Source organism: Lucilia cuprina, chromosome 6 (assembly GCF_022045245.1).
Source record: "Lucilia cuprina isolate Lc7/37 chromosome 6, ASM2204524v1, whole genome shotgun sequence".
NCBI classification, from domain to species: domain Eukaryota; kingdom Metazoa; phylum Arthropoda; class Insecta; order Diptera; family Calliphoridae; genus Lucilia; species Lucilia cuprina.
The window spans coordinates 64,283,254-64,296,966 of record NC_060954.1 but is presented as its reverse complement, the minus strand read 5'-3'; the positions used below and the strand labels follow the sequence as shown (position 1 = coordinate 64,296,966).

The 13,713-nt window shown below is 27.0% G+C and overlaps 2 protein-coding genes across 2 annotated transcripts in view; both read left to right on the top strand.

Annotated features, from left to right (window-relative positions):
- LOC111690400 (protein artichoke) overlaps positions 1 to 13,713 on the top strand; it is a 48,205-nt gene that overhangs the window by 30,044 nt on the left and 4,448 nt on the right. The window contains exons 2-7 of the mRNA XM_046953567.1: positions 1,271 to 1,692; positions 1,764 to 2,245; positions 2,306 to 3,020; positions 3,889 to 4,035; positions 5,274 to 5,359; positions 5,431 to 6,080. Coding sequence (XP_046809523.1) covers positions 1,279 to 1,692; positions 1,764 to 2,245; positions 2,306 to 3,020; positions 3,889 to 4,035; positions 5,274 to 5,359; positions 5,431 to 5,989 — 2,403 coding nt within the window. The 5' untranslated portion in view covers positions 1,271 to 1,278 and the 3' untranslated portion in view covers positions 5,990 to 6,080. The remainder of the gene's footprint in view (positions 1 to 1,270; positions 1,693 to 1,763; positions 2,246 to 2,305; positions 3,021 to 3,888; positions 4,036 to 5,273; positions 5,360 to 5,430; positions 6,081 to 13,713) is intronic.
- LOC111690431 overlaps positions 9,374 to 13,713 on the top strand; it is an 8,786-nt gene continuing 4,446 nt past the window's right edge. The window contains exons 1-2 of the mRNA XM_023452909.2: positions 9,374 to 10,444; positions 10,504 to 10,725. Coding sequence (XP_023308677.2) covers positions 10,312 to 10,444; positions 10,504 to 10,725 — 355 coding nt within the window. The 5' untranslated portion in view covers positions 9,374 to 10,311. The remainder of the gene's footprint in view (positions 10,445 to 10,503; positions 10,726 to 13,713) is intronic.

The following is a 13,713-nucleotide window of genomic DNA, read 5'->3' as shown; positions in this document are numbered from 1 at the left end:
ATATATATGTATGTATGTATATATATAATATAAATGAAATGTTCTGAAAAATGTTAATTTTAAAGTTAAATGTAATGTTACATTAAAGATGATTATAATTAAACAGTAGACTTTAGGGCATCCACACAAAAAGTGGAATTTAAATAATATCTTCCTTAGTTGTAATCGGATCCATTAGAGATGTATGGCAATATTATAGACAAAGATATTGTCTATATGTAATATCCTATTTTTATAGAAGATGTGCTACGAATTTGGATTTGTAAGTTTTTATTGACTGTCATACACAACGTTCATATTCAAATTTTAATTCTAAATTGTAGAATTAATTTTTCCAAGCAAAAATATTAAAATACAGAATTTGCAAGAAAAAATGTATTGGAATTTATATCAATATTAGATAATTGACGGACTTGAGATGAATTCAATTTCATCTAAAAATATAATGGCATTAAAATCGGAAAAATATAATGAATTTAAAAGTGAGTTAAAAGGTAAGGTATTATGCCTGAAAATGGATATCGAAACATTATTGTGGAGTTTTAGGTGTAAGAAGACTCGTTGGAACTCCACATACTGTATGATGAAAAAACTATTACAATTTGAAGGGTTTTGTGAGGATTTGTGGCCAAAGCTAAACTATCTAAATGATGGTGTAATATGATGTATTAACAAGTCCATATCAGAAATAGATCATTATAATAAAAACCTTATAAATTTTGAAAAAGGACGTAATGATGTATTGGGAGGAGAAGAAATTCGCTTACCCACATTTGTACAAGTTGGCAAGAATTTGTATTGAATTTTTAGGTTTGTATTTATTCGTATATTGTTCAAAATTACCTTTCGAATTATAGTTTAAATAAAATGTAAAATAAAACATATGTACTTGCTCAGAGACAGTAATTGCAATTACTGGGAAGTTTTAGTTTTTGAACAAAATAATAAACTTAACATTAAGTTTTATTTTTGAGGAAAATAATTTAGATTGAAAAATAATTATAAAACCTATAAAAGTTTACATAACACAATTTCACTGCCGTATTTAAATCTTCTTGTACACAATGTGTACTACACATGTGAAATTTAAAAAGACGTTTTGAAACTGTATGCATTGCCAATGTTTTGTACTGCGGCGTTATTAAACACACCACTACCTTGTTCGTACACAAAGCAACTGACGTTTGGGGAGTCAGCCTTGCTGGATACAAATATACATTTGCATAGAAATCCTTGTCCTGTTGATAACATAAAATTGCTTTCTTTTCAGACATCCGTATGATCATGTTATTGCAGCAAATAATAAAATTAATACTAGTTGTAGTAATAATAGGCGAAAGCTATATAGCTTTTTGTATTTTAATACCTGGCGTAATGGAAAATTCAACAATTAGCGCAATACTAGAAAGAAACTACACGGTTAAGACATCATCGACTTTAGTACCAAGGAGTGGATATACGATTGATTTAATGACAACACAACCTCCAACACCCATTAAGAGAACTGCTAAATTGTTTAATAAAGGATCACAGAAGAAAAAACATAAAGATGATGTCGACGTTTCATCAGTACCTATTGAGGATGTTTCTAGAGAATGGATGTGCCCAAATATATCCGATACTAGATCAATAGAATGTGCATGTGACTTGCCGCATACATTGCGATGCAATGGTGATGTACATGGCTTGACGGTGAGTGCTTGAATAAAAATCAAAAATATTTAGTTAATAATCAATATACAAAATCATTCTTACCTTATAAGATATTGGCTGAACATTTACGCACAACACCATATTCTGTTGCTTTGTTGGACATTTCATTAAAAAACGTTACGTTTCTCAGCGATGCCCGAATATTTGATAATGTTTCATTAAGATGCCTCATTATTTCCTCTGGTGAAATAAAGCGAGTTCATAAATCTGCATTTTTTGGTATAAAGGGTCCTCTTCTAGCATTGGGCTTACCAGGAAATGCTCTAATCAGCGTACCATGGAGTTCTATAGCAATATTGGTAGAGTTGGAACGATTAGATTTATCAAATAATAAAATAAAAGCCTTAGGTACTTCGGATTTGGCTGCCTTATCAAATCTTGAGTATTTAGATTTAAGCAAGAATCAGTTGTCGAGTATTTCACAAAGGACATTTGTTAGCCTAAGAAAATTGGAAATTCTTAAACTGGGTGGCAATCGATTGGGTGACTACGCTTTTAGTCTAAAAGCCCTTACACAGTGTTTCAATTTAAGGTTTGGATAAACACTTCAAAAAATCACATATTTTTTGTCTAATTTTTTTGTTTGTTTTAGGGATCTTGACATTAGTGCCAACAACATAAATGGACCATTGCGCACGGCTTCGCTACCTGTTTTGAAGAACCTAGCTAGTTTGAATTTAAATCGCAATCTTATAAAAAGTATTCAAAACAAGGCATTCGAAAACTTTTCTAAACTTCAAACACTTTTTTTGCGACACAATCAAATAGATGTGTTGCAAGATCATGCCTTTTACGGGTTGGGTTCATTGGAAACTTTAGATCTGAGCTATAATGGTATAGTGGCTATATCGAGCGCTTCATTACAACATCTAACTCGTCTAACTACTCTGGACTTAACACACAACTTCCTTAGGGCTCTTACATCAGATCTCATAACTCCATTACCATCTCTAATTGATCTACGGTTGTCAGGAAATGATATTTCAATTGTGGCACGAAATGCTTTAGATGGCGCACTTGAACTGAGAAGTATATCCATGCAAGAAAATCCCCTCTCTTGTGACTGCACTATACGTGAATTCGCCGACTGGCTACAAACAGCGAATTTAATGTCACAAGATCTGCTTACTATAACATGTGCCACACCACCAAAATTAGAAGGAGCGCCTTTAATACAAGTACCAATAGAAATGCTCAATTGTGATATGGAAAATGCGGAAAAGGATAATGCAAATATCATTGAACAATTGGAAGCATTCGCAAAGAAAAATCATTCTATACATTCAGTTAAGGATTTGTCAGATGACGTAAGTATATTATTCACATATGTATGTATGTACAATAGTAATTTTTTTGTAAATATGCAAATCGGTATATTATTTTAACATTTTCTGTTGATACCATGGTTGATATCAATATTTTTAAGACGTTATTAACGACAAATCTACATTTTGTATTTCCGCAAAATTTAATACCCCCACACCAAACTGAAAATTTTTAATTTAAAAAAAATCAAAGCAGAATCCTTTCGTCATCACTTGCACCTCTTATTAAACAACAGCTTTGTCATGTATCTTTTGGCTGGGTAATAACCTCAGGTGAAACATGCATGGTTTTAACATTAGCGTGTCATTGAAGATCATGTGTTTATGCGAGAATGTCGAATAATCGAAGCAATGCAAATTCGATGTTTCATTGGTTTAAGCTATTTGCTTTATATTTTTCGAATATATTTTAAATATTTTTAAAAAAATATTATAAATAAATAATAATCAAAATTATTAATAATGCTACAAAAATTTCTTTTAATTAAATTAACAATCAGAATTAATTTTGAAGTTTCAAAGACATTTAGTTTAAAATGTCGGAATTTGACAGATAAACCGACTACATTCATATACATCCACTATATATTAATTTTCAGATTTTCAACTAAGTGTGTTAAAAATCACCGACAAATTAAAGGAACTGTTGAAGTGATTTTTAATAAAAATAATCAAAATAATCCTAGAAAATTATCAAATTAACTGATTTGTTTAGATTAATTTTAATCATAATCAATTAATAATCACAAATTTTCTAACAGAAAATAAATAAAACATAATATAATTTATTATTAATCGTAATCGATATTTTGCAGCTTTAATCTATATAAGCTTTTTGTTTCTTTTTCAGATTGTCTTACAAGAACTTCACTTTTCTACTGATTATGGTCTAATTTTATCTTGGAGGATAAATTTTAGTAAAAATGGTTATATATGTGATGCAATCTTTGTATATAAGGAGGAAAATATTAACGAAATTCTGATAGATAATTCCCCGGTAAGAATAATGTAAAATTAAACATTCATATGCACTAGGGTGTCCGTGGACCTATTTTTTGGAGGTATACCTCTCTAACGATGCGTTTTATAAAAGGTTCTCAGTTCCCTACTTGCGATTAATAATCATTTGTAAATGTTTTTATGGTCAGTATGTTTTTATGGTCAATAAAATTAGTGCTCCACTTATGAATTTTTGGCATGTATTTATAACGCATTAACTAGAAAACGTGAAAATATGTATGTCCTCTTCTTGAAAAACTTCAATTTTTTTGCTGGGTTTCAATAAAAGCAAAAAAGTGTGAAATGCACGAAACAAAATGCAAAATATTTTTTTTTAGATATTTGTCTCTATAACCAAAAAAATACGTTAATTCTTGAGACCCCTTTCAGAAAAAATAAGATATTTAATTATATAGAAATTTTACTGAGGTCATGAGTTTTATCCGCTATTATGAAACTGAAAATACTCTAAGGGCGAGTTTTTCTGATTTCGGAAGAAAAAACATAATATTTTAAGTAAATTGCAATTTTCTGATTCGTTTTGTTTCATTAATTATTGTTTTTAATGTTTATTTAACATTTTTCCAAAACTTCCCATTTTACAAATGTATTGTTTGCAAAAAAAAAACAGCTGTTTAAACCACCTCTATTGGGTGCTTAAACTAGCAAACAAAATTAACTAATTGAGTACTCATAAACAACTTTCGAGTATTAAATTTAATTTAATCCCTCTCCTAAATATTGGCCCAAAAACGCATCGTTTTAGAGGTATTCCTCCTATAAAGTGGTCCACGGGACATCAACATTTCAACAATTTTCGAACAGGTTTTGTACTTTAACATTTTCTATTTAGATGATACTTAGTACAAAAATTCTTTGTATAAATACACAATTTTAAGTTCTCCAAAATGTATAAAATTATTACAGTTAAGATTTTATTGAGGTTTAAAGTTCACATTTTTTAAGATTTTTTGAACAAGCATTAAAGATTTTAATCGTTTTAGTAATTTCTGAATCAAAGCGACATCAACATGCTTTGATGAATGCTTCTGTTCTGTGAATTTAAGAACAAGTATACTCATGCAGATGTTTAGTACATCATATAAAACTAACTTTTCATTTAAAATTTTTTGTTTCTAAAAAAATTAAAAATCGTTGTGCCAGTTTGCGTTTTAAGCGATAATATATAAATATTTTGCTAAATAACTATACTTTAAGAAATGTTTTATTTGACAGATACATTGTGAAAGCAAAATTATTAATGGACAAAATACCGTGAGTGTAATAGTTCCTGATAGTTCTTCTTTAGATATAGGAGAGAGGTAATTAAGAAGAAATCACTTGTTTTCTGATACTTATTTATTAATATTATTTATTATATTATACATTTTAGCTATCGGTTTTGCTTAGTTATGGTTCAAGAATATAACCCCCATTCTGATATAACTGTCGGCTGCTCTAATATTACTCTGCTACAAATTAGCAACCCTGGCAATCTCCCAAAAACTAGACAATTTAAACGGCGTCCTTATGCTGATTTTACAAAATTCGATAGATCCATTGAACCAGAATACAAGAATAAAAATGCACTGGCCTTAGATTTTACCAACAACGGACGTAAATTCCTCACAAAGTCCAGCCACGAGGAAGAGGACATAGATGACTACTCACAGAGGACTTATAATTTTGTGAACTCTTTAAATAAAAGTTTCTTGCCTGGTATTGGTTTAGGAATTTTAGTTACATCTGTGTTAGTTTTGATTTGGGGAGCATTACGTCTTCGGCATAAAACCAGCAATAATAATCATAATTCAAATAATACACATATAAGCAGAAGATCGAGTTCACTATCTGCCACAACATGTTATGCTGCTTCGGAACATATAGCACGAATAGCTGATTCAGAAAATCGGACGCGTTATTTAAAATTACAAGCTACTACAAGTCTATAATCAATACAAAGCTTCCAGATATTGACTTGTAGATTATTGTCATGTCACGATAATTTTTCATACACTTGAAAATACTCATGTTTCTCTAAAGGTACGTTCTCATCTATTTATTATTTGAAAAATAGACGCAATGTTTTCTACATTAAATACTTTTTTGTAATCGCAAATAATGTGAAAATATCGCAACTTTTTAGAAGGTTTTTATATCAGTGATCATAATGCTGTAATAACTTTTTCAAAATTCCAATATATGAGGCGGAAACCGCTGATTTTAAGCAACATTTTTTTAAAGAGCAGAAGTTGTAGAATTGCTAGGAAATTATTTTTTAATAATTGGATTAACATGGAAAATTATTAACTCACAAATTAACATAATTAACATCATAACTTCAAACCCGATTACAACAAGAGAAAATTTTAAACAGTATCCTTTTAAGGACAAGGAATATTAGATTTACAATCGATAAATAAAGATTTTCTTTTTTGCTATTATACATTTTTAGTGCGTACAACTTCTGTCAAATTCATAGTTCATATATCTTTAATGCTTGTGTAGAATTTCATACTAAAATCAGATTTTAAATACAGTATGCAGCTTTTAATCTGCTATCAAAAAAGGAGTCATATCATAATATTTATGCTAAAACTTTTTTCTGTGTGTAAGATTGTAGAAATGTACGAAAATTTTTGACCCTTTAAAAAATTTGTTTCTAAATTGCTACCACATATATATATATATATATATATATATATATATATATATATATATATATATATATATATATACATATATATTATATATATATATATATATATATATATATATATATATATATATATATATATATATATATATTATTATATATTATAATATATATATTATAATTATATATATATATATAATATATATATATATATATATATATATATATATATATATATATAATATATATATATATATATATATATATATATATATATATATATATATATATATATATATATATATATATATATATATATATATATATATATATATATATATATATATATATATATACTACTCAGCAAAAAAAAGTGTGGAAGAAGATCACAACTAGTAATCTGAAGTGCTTCTAATTCGGATGAAAAACCTATGAATTTTACATTAGCGTGTTATTGTTGGGATCTTGTTAGTTTTTTACAACTCTGAACTATATCTAATCTTATGTTTAAAAGTAAAAATGTGATATTTGGATGTCAGAAATAAAACACATTATCTTGATGACACGATTATGTAAACTTCACTAGATTTTCACCAAACATTGATGTACTTCAAATATGTTGTTTATAATGGCTTTTCTATGCCTCTTTCTTTTCAATTGTAGGGAAATATTTGGTTTATTGCTGGGTACAAAATTAGAAATAAGTGATAGATATTATAATAAGTGGTATATATACCAGGAAATGAGGTTTCGAATTACAATACGAAACCTACTTTTTTGGTTTAATTTCAATTTCATTTGGAAATGAAAATAATTATGTTGAAAAACAATAGAATATTAATTAACAAATTAAAATCCAAAAGGAAACCACAAATAAATTGTGCAATTTGTAAACAATTTGATTTTTTTTAGTCTATAACACATTTATAAATAAAAAACTATAAATAAATTGTTCATTTTGAAAAAAACTAGATACAACTAGATACAACAAAGTCAAATAATTTAAAGCACTTTTATGTAATAAATGCAAACAAAAATCAAAAAGTGCTAACTCAAAAAATCTATTTTTCAGAAGAACAACAAATTTTAATTTACATAACGATAAATAAATTAATAATACATTAATACTTATAATTTATACTTATTTACAAATTAATATACAAACATATGTATGTATGTAGTTTTTGCTGGGATTTATATTGAGTTAGCACATTTTGTTATAAGTACAACAAAGGAAAATTATGACATGTTGGTAAAATAATTGTGTATTACTATATTTCTTAAATTAAATATCTAATTATATTTTTTTAAGCAGATATACGTTTAGTTGTCATATTTAATAATAGCAAAGATAAATATTTACTAAAATTAATCTTTAAATAAAAAGTCCTGAAAAATTTTACTTTCCAAATACATATGTTTTTTTTTTTTTTTTTTTTTTTTTTGTTTTTCTGACAACGACATTCATATCTATAATAAAATAAACATATGGGAAATTCTCCATTCAGAAGACTTGAAATAATAGGTCCATACAATTTTATGGTCGAGTGGTTCTATAATTTAACAACTTTTAGATATTAAAAGTCCAGCTAAAAACTTAGGAAGTCTAATCTGCAAATGTTTAATGGCTAATTGTTGTACTATTTAAAATTTTTTGTTTTTTTAAGAGGATATATCAACATATGAAATTAAGAAAGCTCTCACTTGACGTTACACGACTAAGTTTTGCCTTTCAAGTTTAATTTTTTACAAATACACTCACACAAATCGCAACAAACTAGCTTTTTAATTCTTCTTTCCATCTACTGTTTCAATTTTATAATTAATAAATTCATTTTTGATGAAATTTTAATTGTTCTACTGACTTAATTTTTTGTATTGTTTTATATAAAAATGTATTCAAAATTAACATTATGGTAAATTAAATTAATAAATAAAATGAAAATGACATCTTGAAAAGTAAAATTGCCTGCAGCCTATGTCATCAACAAAATTCTAATATTATGTTCTAAAATACCTGAAAAGTTATCTTCAATGTGAAGTTTATTACAAAATCAGTGAAATAGAATCGAAATATTTTAACACACCTAGATTTCAGCAGTCATTGGGAATATCTGCAACATTTATTATATTATACAAATTCTTGAGACACAATTTAATTGTCGGGAGACATCTTAATTGTTTTCTTTGTTTTTGTTGAGGAAATGGATATAATAAATGAAAAAATATATATTTTTAAATTCTGTCTATAAATTTGTAATTTACACGGAGAAAACTGTTATATTATAGGAACATCCTATTATTGATCACAAATTGTTTTCACCTTTTAATTTATGTTTTGTATGTTTGTAAAATTATATTTTTTTAATTTTCAATTTATAATGAATCAGTTGTTCATTTTGTTGATTAATTTATCAAACCGATAGCGTTGTATAGTTTAGTTTATTTGAGACTTGATTTGATTAAACATTTGTAATGGATAGCGTTGTATATTTACATAAATACATTTTGTTGGTGCGTTGATGAAAATAGTATTATTTATAATAAATATATGTACTCACAAATCAAACAAACGTACTTTACTACCAAGAGTGAGAGAAGCTTAAAAATAAATTTGGAAAAATAATTTCTCCCACAGTGATTTCTTCAAAAGCTCAGTTTTCACTCTTGGAAGTAAAGTACGTTTGTCGTAAAAAAAGTTTTTTTCCGCGAAGGACACTAAGCGTAACTTCAATATTACCAAAATATTGTGTAATCGAAATACTTTAAAATTTTACATGTTGAAATCATAAAGTCGTGACAAAATATTGACATGCTTAATTTTGGAGCAAACTAAAAAAATTGCGAATAAAATAAATAAAGCATTGAAAATTAACTTTTAGCTGACATCAACAATTGGTACACACCTAATGCGGCGCATAACGTGACGCCTTTTAGAATTCGTGATATTTCTTCGGCTTTCTGTTGTTACTAAATTCAGTTTCAGTAACAACAAAAAATATTTTACATTCATTGCTTTGTTGTGGTCAAAAAGGAATTTACACACTAAAACTTTATTCATATGTGTGTATGGCTAGTTACTATTCACCCCTACAAAAATCAACGTATTCGGACATTTTTCACGTTAAACTTATCAAGTGCCATGTAAATATATGAAACCAGAAAGGTAATATTTCTGTGATAGTATTGTACATGCTGTAATAAGTTTTTCTATGTATTTCCTCTAAGTAGGGTAAGTCAAACTAATTCGCTCACTCAGTCACTTAGTCGTTTGCTTGCCATTTGTCCTGCCTTTGCGAGAAGTTTTAAATAAAAATAACGCTTGAATAATGTTTAGACTCTATAACGTTTTGTTCCTTCTTTACACATACACTGAAGTACTTTTGTAAATGTTATTTTATCGATTTTGTTTTTTTACAAAACAAATGAAGAAAATTTACATACTTAGTTGTAAGTCAGCAGACACCAACATCGTGTAACATTTTTAAATTTGAAATAAAAATAAATAATCGAAATTGAAAAGTTACACATCACATATTTATGCAAGTATGAACGTGGGACTGCTACAACGATTGAAGACAGTATATTTCCAAATAATATTAAAATTGTCCTAAATTAATGAGCATGCTGGGATTTGTTTACTTGGTCTTAATATTAGGTTGGATATTGATTGTTTTATTTTTGAAGTGTAAGAAATCGATTACACCTCACATTGGTTTAACAGATAATTACACAGATGCTATTGGATCGGGTATGTGTGCGTTTAAAAATAAAAAAATTATATTTTTATTTAAAAATTTTATTTACAAGACCAACGTCGACCCTCTGTCCATATAATACAACTGCAACGCAATGATTTAGATAATGAGGATCAATTGATCGATGCTTACCACCAACGAAGTAGTAGTTTAAGGCGCCATTCTCAGCGCTTACCTTTATCAGCTATAGGCGAACGTAATATTGAAACCACATACTCTACAGAAGCTGTTGTTAATCCAGCCTATATTCATGATGACGAATACATTATCAATGGTATGTATCATGTAAACAGTCCAAAAAAATAGAGGGTATATTGATTTTGTCATTCAGTTTGTAACACATTGAAATATTGAACATAGACCCACAAAAGTATATATATTCTAGTTCCTTATTAAATTCTAAGACGATCTAGCCATGCCTAGAGTACAGCGCTGAAATTCGAAATAATAAATAATTAATGTTAAGGAGTGTGTTCAGTCCACGAAAGGCTTTGATTTCATTTTTTATGCAAACCAATTCTTTCCATATAAAGATTGATTACTGATAAAATTTAGAATTTAAAATTGGGTTATAATGCAAAATTTCGCTAAAGTAAAAAATGAAAAATTCGCAATTTTTGTATTCGCATGATAACATTTTATCGCGGCTTTATGATTTCTACATGTAAAATTTAAAAGTATTTTGATCACGAGATATTTTGGGTATATTTTTTTATTTGTTTTTTTTTTTTTTTAATTTATACACAAAAAAATCTATTACTCAATATAATAGGAGTATTCCATATAATCTCAAATATTTTTAAAATGCAAACAAAAAGTAAGGACTTCAATCGAAAATATTATTAATTAAAGTGTAGCAATACAACAAGCAAGATTTTATTTAAAATATAGGTGTATGAGCCTCTAGAATTTAATGTCTTTCTGACAACGGCTTTGAGGGGCTTGATGACGCATGTCGTGGTCGATTACCAACAAATATGCAGCAATTTATATAGAAACCCTTAAAGGACGTAACACCTATTCATAATTTGTTTTGCAATTAGTAAGACAACAGCCATGTCATTGCCTACTTCCTGTGGAGCGAGCTTACACCATTTTGGAGTAATGTTTTCATATGACTGCACCGCCACTTTATTTTTTATTATTTTTTTTTTTTTTTTTGGGAATGTGAGAACATATCTTGCGGTAAAATTTTTACCTACAACATTTTGTCTACATTTCCATTCTACAACTTATTAGGCTATACCCTTTTTATCAAGACCCATTATCATTCCTATTATACCACTTCTTTTAAAGTTGGTTAAAGCGTTATATTTTTCGATTAATGGATTTCAAAATATTTTCTGAAATTATTTAAATCTTAAAACGTAGTTTGTTTTCGTGTTATTGCATTAAAAAGGCATTCCTGTTTAAAAACCTCTAAATGTGTTACTTTATGGGTGGGTTTGACTATGTTTTATGGCCTGAAATTGAATTTTTTAATTTGTTTTTACAAATTAATCTAAACTAATTGAATTTTGATCACGACTTTTTATAACTACAATCCGAGTTAGTTTCATTATTTTGGTACGCCCTAGCGGGATTAAATTTAAAACATTACCGTAAGGTTTTATCATTTGTTTTATTATGAAAGATTTTTAAAAAAGTTACATCAAAATGTATTCAAATAAACATTTCATAAAATAACGTTCGAGATTTTTAATTTTTTTCCCCTTTTGGAAATTCTGACATTTTCTTACAGGATTTTAAATGAAATATTCATGAACTGTGTTAAAAATTGCTTAAAATTATTTAAATATAACGGATATATATTACCTTTTAAATATTTTCTACAAATAATGAAACTTAGATTAGAAAATATACCGTACTTATATTTTTTTGAACAGTCGTAATCGGATATGGATTTCAAAAAAAAATTATAAAAAACAAAGCTTGGAAAGAATGAATTTTATTTGGAATTAATTCCCTTACATTTTTAATTCGGGTTTAAATTTTAGAATGTATCATTCTTTGAATTTAAATTCTAAAGCTGAATTTCTAGGCTTTATATTCTATTGAATTAATTCCTAAGAGAATTCATTCTTTATAGGAATGAATTTAATGGAATGATCATTCATATTTGTTTAATTCCTTCTATTACAAATTGAATGAAAGAAAAAAATTTAATTCAATTTTTAATATACAGAATGCTTTTGAATTATAAAACAAAACTTTCATTCAATCTATTTCAAATTGAATGGTTAAAGAATTTTTAAATTCAATTTGTAATAGATTGAATTCAAACAAAATTTATATCATTCAGAGGGAATTTAAAAATCAATAGTAATTGTTGAAATTAATTTTAATTCAATTTGTAACAGATTGAATGCAAACAAAATTAATTCATTCAGAAGGAATTTAACATTCTATAGGAATTAATTCATTAGAGAATTAATTTAACTACATCGAAAGCTTTAAGAATTAATTCTAGGAATTAGGAAGAATTGTTAATTCTTTAAAATTGTTAATTCTATAAAATATAATATAAAAGAATTAGGGAATGAATTCTTTCAGAGCTTTGATAAAAAATGTTATTCGTTTTATATTTTTAACACTCAACAAACAAATAAAAAATATTGGATTTCTGTAAATGTTTCTTTTTAAAAATAAACTGCACATTTTTTAAAGTCTAACTCCTATTCTTTAACGTATCTGTCGAAGGGTATAGACTCGTGTTTTATAAAATTTAATTTTTATACCCTTCACTTTCGTGAGAAGGGTATATATAAGTTTGTCATTCCGTTTGTAATTTCTATAATATAATTTTCCGACCCTATAAAGTATATATATTCTATTAAGTTTTACTTAACTTTAGACACTCACTTAAATTTTGCAAATTAATCCGCCGGAATAGAATTTTTTTGAATCAAACACTATCAATTCAGAATATATTTTCTTCACAAATTTTAATATCTTTATTTTTAAAAAAATAAAAATTTAAGTTTTGCAAAATTAATCTTCCGGCGTAGAATTTTTTACAACAAATATACCATTTAGGATAATACAAGGTGTTAAGCTCCACCACAATTTCCCAAGATTTTATGAAAATAAAACAAAATATTTGCAAATTTAATTAGACGTAGATCTCTCTGTATTTATTTATTATTATTATTTTACCTCGTAGAAGTAATAACGTCAAGAGCACGTAGTGCTTATGTTGACGATCAGAAAAGAAGTGTTTTTTACTTTACAAAACGTAAATTGGTGGCAAACAATATTTAGG